Source organism: Ciconia boyciana, chromosome 18 (genome assembly GCF_034638445.1).
Source record: "Ciconia boyciana chromosome 18, ASM3463844v1, whole genome shotgun sequence".
In the NCBI taxonomy this organism is placed as follows: Eukaryota; Metazoa; Chordata; class Aves; order Ciconiiformes; family Ciconiidae; genus Ciconia; species Ciconia boyciana.
In genome coordinates this window covers 5,380,887-5,393,689 of record NC_132951.1, presented here as the reverse complement: position 1 = coordinate 5,393,689, position 12,803 = coordinate 5,380,887, and the positions used below count along the sequence as shown (strand labels likewise).

General features: G+C 40.7%; 1 protein-coding gene across 5 annotated transcripts; it reads right to left on the bottom strand.

Moving 5' to 3' along the window:
• Positions 1–2,045: 2,045 nt before the first annotated feature.
• TTF1 (transcription termination factor 1) lies at positions 2,046–12,801 on the bottom strand. 5 transcript variants are annotated; one of them, XR_012045678.1, is made up of 13 exons: positions 12,753–12,801; positions 11,765–11,865; positions 10,707–11,623; positions 9,629–9,879; positions 9,064–9,249; positions 7,445–7,523; positions 7,031–7,161; positions 6,284–6,512; positions 5,878–5,967; positions 5,588–5,653; positions 4,811–4,896; positions 4,141–4,387; positions 2,046–2,878 (listed from the first exon to the last, which is right to left on the bottom strand). XR_012045678.1 is itself a non-coding variant. In XM_072883086.1 (12 exons), the coding sequence occupies exons 3-12, from the start codon at positions 11,609–11,611 to the stop codon at positions 4,227–4,229; spliced, it is 2,184 nt and encodes a 727-aa protein (XP_072739187.1). In that variant the 5' UTR covers positions 11,612–11,623; positions 11,765–11,865; positions 12,753–12,801; the 3' UTR covers positions 2,885–4,226. The 5 variants fall into 5 exon arrangements, 4 of the variants coding, with proteins under 4 accessions (XP_072739187.1, XP_072739189.1, XP_072739188.1 ...); XM_072883086.1 differs by lacking the exon at positions 2,046–2,878 and having other exon boundaries at positions 2,885–4,387; XM_072883088.1 differs by lacking the exons at positions 2,046–2,878; positions 12,753–12,801 and adding an exon at positions 12,518–12,723 and having other exon boundaries at positions 2,885–4,387.
• Between the last annotated feature and the right edge of the window lie 2 nt (positions 12,802–12,803).

Sequence of the window (12,803 nt, the reverse complement as noted above, 5' to 3'; positions counted from 1 at the left end):
AAATCCTAGCATGTCAGTATATGCAGCACCAGCCAATACCTCTGCCCTGGTTAATCTTCATTCGTCTGGCAACCAGAGTGAAATTGTTGCAGTGGTGCATTCCTTTTCCACACCATCGACTCCTGTGAATTTAACCCTGCGTCGGCCAGGTCTTATGCGCAGGGTTTGTGCTGTTTCATGGGTAATTACTGGCATTTGGGCCTCAGTGTCAATGAGAAAGTTTACCAATATTTTTCGGCGTCCAACGAGAATGGCAATGATAAGGGTCAGCGTATTCATCAGAGAGCCATTGAACTGCTGATACCCGCCAGGCAGGGTGGCTCACTGCCCTCCCCGGGGATGGAAGGTTTTTTGCTGAGATCCCGCCTCGTCAATTAGGCCTGGTGCAGAAGCTGCACTTTCCTTATGGGTTTGGGTTTTTCCAGCTAGACAATTCTCCCCGGCTGGGTTATTCTTTTCACCCAGAGATTGGACCAATGTATGGAGATCCTCCGTAGAGATGCCGCACAAGATTTGTCGAGGTACACCCAAATCTAGGGCCTTACGCCACAACTCACCCCCTTCCTTATTAGGTTCAAACCTCCCTTTGAATTTAGGGTTTTGAGTGTGGACTTGGCGAACTCGCTGGGCGTGATCTAGGGGCTTTACACTGCACGAACTGATCCAGCCCATTCGGCGTCCATACTTATCTATGTCTTGTACAAATTCACTCCATGTGGAGTGATGCGCATGGGGATGCGCTGACTTCATCTACGATCGCGACCAACATCTCTACGAGCGGCCTGTATGTGATCTTGAGCATTTGCTACAACCATCTTGAGACAATCAGGAGGCCACGAATAAGAGGGGTTAATCGTGCCAGGTCGATAGGGGCTAGCATTGAGGATTTCCTTAATTCATCTCTTTTATATATGGCTTGTATGCAGGCTGCTTTCCGTACTGCTGGAGCCAGATCGGAATAGCCTGTGGCTTTAATCTCCAGTGGTTCCCCTCTCTCCTGAGGATCTATACCACCTGCTCAGGATGCAGCTCATGTAGTTAAGGAATAAGTACACTCTCCTGGCACGATAGTTAAAAATACTCCTGGTCCCCAAAAGCCTCCTGCTTCTTCCTCACTTAACATAATTTGATCTCCTCCTGCAGGAGAAGCTCGCCACACATACTTGACTTCTGCTCCTCCTGACCGCCTTGAGAATTTCTCCTGTATTTTTATCAACTCTGCTGGTGACCATGGAATTGTTTGCACAGTAGTGTGGATTTCATCATCAACAGCGGTCTCAGTTTTAACCAAAGGTCATAAGGAAATCAACTGAGGCTCAGAATTGGAGGTCCCTTTGACCTCATCATCATCGCTGTCAAACCAAAGATCACCATCCCAAATTTCAGGGTTTGCACTACGCATTAATCTACGCATCTGCTTAACTGGAGCAGAAGGTTGCATTTTATCTAACAGCCGGTTAACCCGTTCCAGCAATTGTTTAAGATGACTATTCTCACAAGTTTATCAACTCGGGTTCCTAGTGTTTTTCCTGTCTCCCTCTTAAAGGCCAATGATGACTTCAACACCTCATTTTCTGATTGTAAAGTTGAATATTCCGCATTGGAAACTAGTTTGGGAGCAGGGGTTTTCTTAGCTTCTTGCTGAGCACAAGACAAACAGGCTCCTAACACCGCACAAATTACACCTTTACCTTTTTTCACTCCAAGCTTTTGCACAGCCTGACACTGCTCAATGCGCTCTACCACTTTCTCTTCATCTTTCCAAAATTTTTGAGCCCACTCTTTCCCAGCCTAGGAAGGGGCACATTTGTATCTTTGCAGCAGTTTATCCATGGTAATCCTGCCGACTATGCCAATTTTTCTGTTGCATTAAAAGGTTAAAGTAATTTGGCAGATGCCAAATTCATTGTTATAAGTCCAGTCGTGTTCAGTGTACTGAACTATGACAATTACGGATGCACAAATAACACGATACACCTTCAGCCTAGTCGCGTTCCATGAGCTACCACGGCCACACTTAAGAGTTCAATGAGAACTATCATGGCTAGATTAATGAAGAGTGCAGTTTATTAAAGCAACAGATACACAAGTTCTTTTGTATTACCGGCGATAAATTCACCGTCTGCAAAGCACGTGCAAATACCAAGAGTATGAGTAACACCGCCTGGCTACAAATGCATTAAAAGATATAAAGCGACTCTATAGAGGTTCCTAAGTTTCCCAGGGAGGCATTTGGTATAACCAAGTGTTCAACTCTTACCCAAAGGCGTTCTGATGCGGGGGAAGAGAGGCTCAGCCCGTCAACTGATCCCAGAAGTCAGAGTGGTACGTGATGGTATCTTCCCTAACATTCTCTCTCTCTTAAGCTATTTTATACTATTTTTTACCTTTCAGGTGGAGCTTGAGTGACTCTAGTCATACATACCTTTGCTATGATTGGTGTAAAATTTTCTCACTTTGCTTTGAAAGGTATAAACTGGAAAAATTCAAAGCACAAGCTCAGTGAGGGGTGGTTGCACCTTGGAGGCGGGTAGCTTTTGGGATGGAGGTGTGTTCTGGTATTATAACGATGTTATAATGAGCAAAGTTCACCAAAGGACAGCATTTTGTCAAAAACATGACAGACCGTTGGCCCAGGGCAGCAAATATGCAGCTTATCGGTTCTGTGGTACCTTCAAGTTCCCATATTATCACAGAGCCTGGCCGCGGTGTCTCCACACCGCTCCACCCTCCGGGCAGTTCCTCTTAGAGCCAACACACCGAGTTCCCCTGGCATTGCCGACATCTAAGGTTGTAGGCCTAGGGAACTTCCGTGGAATGGATTCCTTGCATGTCAGCCACACTCCACCCTGGAAGCTTCTTCAATGCTGTACCTTACCTAAAAATGTGAATATAAGTTTAATTTCTAAGTCACCTCCAGAAATTATTCCACACCTTCAAACCCATAAGGCAACTGAAGCAAGTCAAAGAACTAAGTGCAAGGGAGCTGGCACATGTTTTTTCAGCCCCCATTTCACCTCTTGGCTGGAAAACTTACAGGTGGCTGATCTCATGGGTTGTCCTGCCTATCCCACAAAATCATACTGTTTGCTATCCTCAGAGAGACTAAAGCCAGACTACAGTTAAATATACAAAATTATCATTTAACATCCTTTGCTGGAAGTCACAATCCAGAAGAACCTCCAACAAGGCCTTTATTTCAAGCCGTTCAAAGTTCTGCGTTTTCAATGACAATTATTAAAATTAAAGAAGGAAATTCTCACTTATCAAAATGACCAAGTCTTCTTGCATTACTTTCTAATACAGCATATAGGAAATATAAACAAGACATACAAATACTTTACATGCACGGTAAGGTTTTTGGGGTTTGCTTTTGTTTTGTTTTTTACATTCATTCGGTCAATTTACAAATAATCACTCCAGGCAGACAGTTAAAATATCATACAACGACATGAGTACAACTTCCATCTTATCCCTCAACTTTCTAATTAAAATGTAGAAATTGTCCTTGGCACAATAAAAATATATGTATGTATGTATATACACTGTCCATTTTGTCTCTGTATTCAAAATATTAACAAAAACATTTAAAATGCATTGTTCTGGTTAGCATGAAATGACATTACAATTCATGAACAGTAATGGACAAATAAGCCTCTTCTCTAGAAGGGCTGATAGAAGTGTAAGTCTACATCAAAAATAAAAATCAGTTGCTTTTAAGAACAATGTACCTGTTAAAAAAAAAAAAAACCAAACCCTCAAAGTTGTGCTGTTTCCATCAACACAGATGTCTTAAGATTTGTTTATTATAGAGATTTAAAAGCAAATTGAAAGCCATTTCCCAATTCCATGAATTTTTTTTTTAAATTATTTAAAATTCATTAAAGTTCTGAAAACCAAGTTCATGCACAAAGGGTAAACAGTAGCTTTCAACTCCATAGAAAACGAAGGAGTGGAAAAACTATTTTTGAGACATTCCGAAAGCAACTTGGATGCTTAAAAAAAAAAGACTTCTAAAACCAGAGCTAAGCTAAGGTAACAAAAGGTGGCACAAAAACTATTTACCTTAGTCTTCAATATGAAACAAGAAAATCAGACATGCGTATCTTTACTTTTTCCATTATTAGATAGCCTGTGTACCTGCAGCTGTTGATCTGCGCCCACTTTCAACCAGATCCATTTTGCAGTTAAATATGCAGACTAGGAATTGTTTTTAAGGCAGTCAATTAATCACTCTCTTCACTGGAGTCAAAAATGTCACTGAGTCGGAAAGCTTTCTTCTGTTGCCCAGTTGTTGAATTGTCAGAACTAAAATGTTTCCCTTTCCTTTTCTCTAACTTTTCTTCAAGTTCTGGAAGTTTCTCTTCAAAAAGATAATCAATAATTTCTTTGAAAAAAGAAAAAAAAAAAACACAGTCTTAATTGGATCTGTAGGGGAACTGGATCTCATAGAGAGAAATTATTTTGTCAGTGTTAACTGTAAAAAAAACCTCACTATTCCGTAGCAATCACAGTGACTGCAGGGTAGATCAGACACATACATACATGCAAAGATAAACTAAAAGAGCACAGTCATAAAACTTTTAAAACCAAGGCATTAAAGAGGTTGATAAGCACTGTATGAAGATGCCATTAAAAGTAAACTGTTATTAAAAAAAAAAAAGCATTTAGTAAAATCAGTATAAAGCCTGAGATTTTAGCCAATTTATTTAGGGGAAAGCTAATTAAGAAAGAATTGAACTAGAATACATATCCTCTTAGACTCAAGCAAAAACCTTATGGAGTATATACAAACAGCTGGGATACTGACCAGAAAAAGTCTTTTTTTGCCAAAAAGGGACACAGGAAACTTTTAGCTTATAAAATTTTGCTTGAACATAGGCTCTAGGGACATCTCTGAAAAGAGAAGAGTTCAAAGAATTAGTGGTACAAGGAACTATTACAAAGTTTCATTGTTACCGAGTTACCCATTCACGAGACCGACGCCCGTCAAACAATACCTTAGCTTTAGGTAGAAAGGCTGGATTTCAAATCCTAATCAAAACAGTTTTTCAAGACAGCAGTTCCCCTTGAAGGCAAGAACCTAAACCATGCCATTATACATGTGTATTATATGTTTACCGAAAAGAAATAGTAAATGAAAAGTATGTGGAAAAAGAAAAAAAAGCGCTGTAGAGAAAGTACAGCATTCACAGTATTGGTAATGTCACATGCAACACTTTGTTTGGAAGAAGGCTACTGTATTGTATTACACATCCTATAACTATCCCTTTTTCCTATGTGTTGATTAACACCTGGAAAAGCCTTTTATCAAAGACTTTAGCACGGACTACCTACCACAGTCTTAGTACACAGAATGCACTGGGAATACAGTAAGGGGTGCCTGAAGTGGTTAATAAAGTTTCAGAGCTTATAGGCATGGTTTATTGCTCAGCACTATGCAAGGATATACAACTCTATGTTACCAAACTAAATGACATTTTCTATAGTTGCCGAGGCCTGCGAACTTTGATTCCTTTGTGGAATTTTTAAGACTGTCTGCTTCAACTATCGTTTGTACCCATAAAAAGAGGGGAAAAAAGTTTACCCAATAGTATTACTGAGTTCTTCCCAGTTTACTTCATTAGCATCCTCCACTTTCATTTCATACAACCTGTGAATGTAATAGAGAAGCAGTTTGTAGGCAGAATTCAAGAAATAATTCAATAATGCTCACAGCTCCCCAGTCAGAAGTCACAGGACATTTTGTCCAAAGAAAAGAGCAGTTGTGAAACCCATATGAAACTGCAGGCATGCCATTCTCACCCTGCAAGCTTTTATAAACACAACTCAGAACAGTAAGAGATACAAAAACATTCCAGTAACTCTGAACTATACCTTTTAATAAGATTGATCTTGGCCTGTAATCCTTTGGTTCCCCTGTATAACTGCTGCCCTTTGGTCATCTTGTTTGTTAAAATTGTAGTCCTTTGAAAACACACAAAAAAAGGTTTCTATCATTCCAAGAAATTCCAAGCATCAAAAGGAAGCGTCTTCAAGATGCTACTGCTGCCACAGAGAAGCAGAAATCAGGCTTCACTATCACAGCAAGAAGAAAACTTACCACAGCTAGCAAAGAGTTATTTGTCTGTCTCAGACACATTTGCAACACCTCTTCTGTAGTCTACAACCTAGTTATTATCCATCTTACCGAACAATCATCATGGTACAAACAGTTTTGCAGAATAGAGTTAAATATTCCCCAGAACACATTTTGCTATCTCAATTTAGCATAAAACCTTACCATTTCTGTTTACATTGTCTCCAATATCGAGTACCCACTTTAGCTTCAATCTCAGTCCATGGTAATTTCTGGTATAGTTTCTCACGGTCAATCAAGAGATCTCTATGTGACTTTTCCGATGATGAAAGAGAATTTGCATCTTCCATTTCTATTCTCTTCCTAATCACTTCCTCCACTGCATGCATTAACTTCTGGGTCTCTTCCTTTGACCAGGGACCATAATTAATAGCTAAAATTGAAAAATAAGGTTAAGGCATAATTGATCATAAATGATGAGGGAAAAAAAGGCAAAAGAGCAAACGCTTCACTTTGCATTATTCTTATTTACAGGACCAGCTTCTTAACACACTTCCCAGAAACTCTTCTGCATACCAGATTTGAGAGGGGAGTTCAGCCTAATCACTAAAGAATAGCACTGATCCCTAGTTTCTGTCTTTTAAAACCTGGTTGCCAAAGTCCTCCCACCCTCCCCCTGAAAGCACCTATTTAGATGCCAGTTCCATTTAATAAAGAGTTGCATTTGTTCCACTTCTTTTCCCTTTTCTATCAGAGATTGTTCTTATCCCTTCTGGATGAAAATGCAATCAGTAGTCTGGAAAAAAGAACCACCACCACCAATTAATTAAAAAAAAAAAAAATCCACTCTAGGGATTTTTTCCTAAAGTTCAGGGCACATACAACATACAGTTAAAATAACTTATCAAATTGAAATACACAGAATGAATTCTTTTCCTTAAAATTACATACCCGACTTGATTTCAGAGTATTTCATAGCAACTGAGAGGTTGGAACGGGACATCATCTCAGAAATCTTCTTCCAATCATTCCCATGCAGAGCATGATACTTCTTTAATTTTTCTTTTTCTTCTGTAGTATACCTAGTTGAGGAAATGAGCACAGCTTCAGCTGCAAATTCAAACCATTCCAATATCTTAAAAGAGCTGTAATCTTTACAGGCGTTTCAACATTACTCATCACTACCAGTTCAAGTCATATTTTAGAACAGAGGACTTGATAAGGGCTAGTCAGAAAAATGAACTGTCAATTTAAGTCACAGTAACTGGCACAAATGGGAGAGATGATCTTCATTTGCGTCCATTTTTAATGTACAAATAAACAGAGACTGGTATTAGCATTCAGAAACTGTTTCAAATTACTCACCTCCCTTTATAATTATTTGGGTCAAACATCTTTCTTGCTCGATAATATATCAGCCTCCAGGGTCGTGGTATGCCCTCAGCTAGAAGATAAATGATTCGTATTTAAGAAACGTTTCTCACACTGGTGAGGCCACTTTAAAAAAGCCAAAACAAAACCAAAACAGAACAACGTACATCTTCATGACTGTGCTGCCAACGATACATTCTCTGCATTCAAGAGAATGTACTCTACAACACTTCAGTAACTGCACAGGAAATAGTCTGAACAAGATCTCCCAAGGAGTTTCAAAGATGTAGTTGTTAGGACCGTGGTAAGATTATGAACGCCGACAGCTGGTAAATAATTGTGTATGTGTGTGCATACGTGTGGGTGAATATCAAAAACTGAAATTTTGAACTCTCAAGCACAAACCTGTTCCTCACTAGCTACCAATTGTATGGGCTGGCTGTAAATTTTTATAACATCTGGATCAAATGTAAGTAACATGCTGAATACTCCCATTAACAGAGAGACAAGAGACAGCCACCAATTAGGAGGCTGATGAGATATTGTGCTTCTGCATACACACTAGTTCGATGGGGAAAACCAGGGACTGGGGGCATCCAGCAAAAACAAAGTGAAGCTCTTGGCTGAAGGAAAGATCCTTGAAGTGGGGGAAGATCCACAGAGACCAATACCTGGGAACACGTAACAGTCTTGGTCAGCAATGCCCAGGACAGGTAACTGCAAGCAACTCACATAACACTGACACGACTTTCTGCCCAATTTTCCCACACGAGGAGCAATCTCCCAGATGGGAAGGGAAGTCAACACCAGGCAAATGTGACGATGCAGAGGGAATGACTGTGTGTGTGAAATAATCAAGGAGAAACAAATCTGTAGCCTCGTTGATCCTTAAATAAATGCTAGTAGCCAAATCCATTACAGGTTGCCGTTTACTCTGTCTTGCCTATGCTAACGATACAGAACACACAGAGAACGGAAAGCCACTGAGAAAGTGCACTAAGTAGATTCATCGGAGATGTTACAAAATGAGCATGTTTGCCATGTGAAGTGTGAATGTCCTCTAGCCAAGAGAAGCCTAACAAAATGAGGAAAGAGGAAGAGAAGAGATACTCCTCCTGCAAACAGAATCTTAGCTATAAGAATTTTGTTTGTTTTCCTCACGTCTTGGAAAACTAACTGCTTTGGCTAATGACCTAATTTCTTTCAGTTTCTGTCATCACTCAGTCCTGAACCTGCCATCTATTTATGCGTTCTGAGAACAGTTGACAATTTCAGACAGGACTTAATCACACCTCCCATTAATAAACCACTATGCTTAATTACAGCCTAGCAAATAATGCACCTTAAGCCATAAAGCCCAAATGCAAGTTTGAAAGTCTGTAAGTGCTGCTGGTCATGATGATATTTTAATCTCTAAACTCTTCATACCCAAGAAAAGATAACAAGAAGAGTATACTGTACAGATTATCAATTACATACTCTCAGCAGCATGCTCCTTTTTGGCCAAATTTAGCAACATTAGTGCTTTTCAATAAAAAATTATTTTAGAATTTGATATCACCAGGTTGCGGAATGTACCATTCAGCTATTTGAGAAGGAACTTAAGTACTTACAAAGTTTTTCACAAAAAAGATGTTCTGATTTTAGGCGATTAATAGTTTCTTTATCTTCTGGATACCTCGAGGTAAACAGGAGTTTTTCAGCACTGTCTATTCCAGTAATTGATAAGAACTCTTCAACGTTTTTCTGGATTTGATTATTTTCCTTCTGGGAAAATCTGCCAAACTTGACAGCAATACCTAAAATACATAGAGAGTTTTATTAAAAAGAAAAAAAAAATTACAGCAAACCTCAAGTACCATCTCTTGTGCATTACATTTCAGGTTTTAGCAAATGTATAATGAAAGATCGACAAATTCAAAAGGTGAAAAAAGAAAACTGAAAAGAGACAAAACAAGAGCTGGGAGCAGACAATTTACACATACATTTTGGACTGTAATTTCACAATAAGGAAGTAGATGCTACAAACCAGAGGAACAGAAAATATGTCCATTGGGATGAAGTGAACCAGACTCCATGGATGTGACAGACAGGATACGAAAAAAACCTATTTTCTCTCTATCAAAACAGCACAGCTGCACAGTCCTTCCTCACTGCAACAATATTTTGAGAGCTCACCTTGTTTTTTAAACTGTTTAAACCTCACTAAGTCTCTTCCAGCCATCTTCCTGACTGAACTGTCTGATATACTCCTCACATGGGGAATAAACTCTTCCAATTCTTGTTTTGCAGTATCCAAATCCATAACTGAACATATGGTAGAGTCCAGGCACTCTTCATCATCCAGACTAAGCTCATCAGAGGCTGCCATTTCAGTAAAGGAACTGTTCTGGTCCTTCTTTCTATTTGATGCCAAGGGTTCTGGTGTCCTGATATAAAAAAAAGGAGTAAAATAAAATATACCACTAAAGCTCCAAAACAGAGATATTGTTAGTATCTCTACCATTAAAAGAATGAACATGTTCATTAATTAAAGAACAAGGAACACTTCTCACATCCATCCCCTTGTATTTCCAACCTTTTAACATAGACGTAATTTATTATCAAACTGCTATACTTACAATATTCAAAGAGCTTGCTGAAGTTTTGAAAATCTGCACCTTTCCCACAAAACTCTCACACGTGGACATACAAAGAAATAGCATCTCTTGCTACCACTGGCAACCCAGAACTTTTCCGTCTATCTCTTACTACTCTTATTGTGGGTTCTAGACACTGTAAAAGCACCAAGAGCTACTTACACGAGTGTTTGTTTGCACAGAACATTAAATTCTTTAGTCAACCTTACTAGTTGCTTGCTAGAAATGCCTATGTTCACTATAAATACCAAATTTCACAAATGAAATCCCTTTCTCCCCCCCCCCCCTTTTTTTTTTTACTAAATATGAATTGCTTGCACATAAATTATTTCTATACCTACGGTTTTTAAACAGGAGAAAATATTCTACATTGAAGGCAATGGTAGTGTATTCTTACAAATTTTCTCTTGTCTCTTAAAAAGATAACTAAGCTCTTAAAGTAGGTGTCTATAACATTTCAACATACTGTAAAGGTTTTTGAAGTTGTTTTTAAAAATACATACAAAACAGACTGAAGAAAAATCTCGGACCCAAATAATGTAATAGAAACATATTTGGGGGGTGGGTGGAAGGCAAAAAAAAAAAAAACAAAACCCACAAACAAAACCTAAACTCACATTACATCAGATTCTGAAGAGCTTTCTTCCAGGACAGAAGCGCTGCTTTTTTTTGGCTTCCTAGCACGCACTGGAGTTTTTTGAGGAGACCGATAAGCTGCTTTAGTCGGCTTAGAAAAATTAGCAGGTACATCTGTAGAATCTTCACTCATGGCAGGAGAAGCATTACAGTCGCCATCTCCGTGCCATTGCTGGGGCGTTGCCACTCCACCCTCTTCTGTAGGTAACGGCAAGACTGTGTCTTCCCCTTGCCTGTTTTGCTCTGGAGATGACAACAGTGACTGGCCAACGGTTACATCTGTGTCTTCCTGCATACCTTGGGTACTACTGCCTCTTTTCTTCTTCCTCTTCTTTGCTGATCTTTTACGGTCATTTTTATCGCATGTTTCTGAAGTAGGCAGCTCATGTACCTCATCCTCTTCAGGCAATTTATGTTTTCTTTTCTTCTTAACAGATTGTTTTAAATAAATGTAATCAGCATCAATCTCCTGACAACTATCAGTGCTATGCTGATTTACTGTGACACAAGTTAAATGGCTTTGCTCACCTGTACTATCATCATGCTTCCGCTTCTTTTTTTTCTCTTTTTTTGGGGAAGCATCCACTCCATTTTCATTACTAATTTCATGTTCCAGTCCTACGCAAGAATTATCTAACAAAGACTGTTGTTTTTCCCCCTTGTTTTTGTTTTTTTTCTTCTTTTTACAGCCTTCACCGCTCTGGGCTGCTTGATCTTCAAACAGCAGTGGAGAAGCACGGCTAAGCTCCGCATGTTGTATACTTTCTCTTTCATCTTCTTCACATTTCTTATCGTGTTCTTTGTGTTTTCTCTTCTTCTTCTTCTTCTTCTTCTTCTTGAGAAAATCCCGAACTTGAAAATCATCTGCACTTGCTTTTCCTGTCATATCTTTTCTTACCTTAAATAAAAGATATGAGTTTTACTTGAATGCTATAATCTATGTACCATTACACACTGTTACACAATAAATAAAAAAAACCATAAAAATACTATGGAACTACTCAATATTTTCTTAGAAACATATAATAAAGATACTTACTTTTCGATCCAGCTAATTTTAGAAAGTGACTATGAAAAAGCGATGCCTTCTTCATCAAACAGATGTGCATCACAGCTGTATTCAGCCTTACAATTGCCTTCCTATAACAAAGATACGCTTTAATAACTGTTAGCTTTAAGGTGATTTTGAATAACTAAACAATGACAGGCTGCCGTATTCAACTCTGCTTTCAGCACTGAAACAGCAACAAGCTAAAAGTAATAAAGAAATATTAAACTAATCGCACTAAAACCGAGTTTTCTAATTAGAAGCTTCTGATTGGCTTCGCCCACGTTCAAACAGGCCCGAGCCTAGCCACGACCCGCCGGCTCCAACCCACTCTGTAACCAGAACAAATCTATTCCTGACAACCACAGCGTTGCACACAGCAGGCAGGAAGTCTTTTTTAGCGCATTTCCTACGGCCAGCGCATAAATAACCCCCTTACAAAACAACATCCCATCATTTCTGAAACACAAGACTTTGAATTTCACATCCCCAACGCAGTTCCCAGCGCTGACCGGTACCAGACACTACCTCCCCACCGCCGCCGGGAAGCGGCTGCCCTGCAAGCCCGGGGACAGCCCCCAGCCCGCACACCGGCACCCCTGCAAGCCCGGGGACAGCCCCCAGCCCGCACACCGCCACACCAGCTAGGCCGCGGGCCACAAGCCGAGGCAGCGGGCACGCCTGAGGGCGGGCCGTGGGACAGGGCCCGGCGGCACCCACTGCGCGGAGGCACGTCCCACCCACCGGCCGGCCCGCCGTTACCCTCCGCCTCCCTCCGGGACTACCGAGGGCGAGGGGGGGGGACCCAGACCCGCCACAGGCCTCCCGGTGGCACCGGGGTGGGCCGAGGCGGGGAAACCACAGTCCCCTCAGGGACCCTGGCGCCCTCCCCGCCGGCCTCCCCCCGTCCCTGGCCGGGACAGCGCGTCCCGCCGCCCCCGCGCGGAATAACGGCCCCGCCCGGGGCCTTCCGCCGCACCTCCGCGCCACGCGCGCTCCCCCCGCGTCCGTTCGCAACGCTGCCCCCCAA

Coding starts and splice junctions, on each gene's coding strand:
- TTF1 (XM_072883086.1), bottom strand. CDS start 11,611: ATGACAGGAAAAGCAAGTGCAGATGATTTTCAAGTTCGGGATTTTCTC. Junction 9,250..9,628: donor TAAACAGTTTAAAAAACAAG/GTGAGCTCTCAA, acceptor TATGTATTTTAG/GTATTGCTGTCAAGTTTGGC. Junction 4,897..5,587: donor GAACTCAGTAATACTATTGG/GTAAACTTTTTT, acceptor TTCTCTTTTCAG/AGATGTCCCTAGAGCCTATG.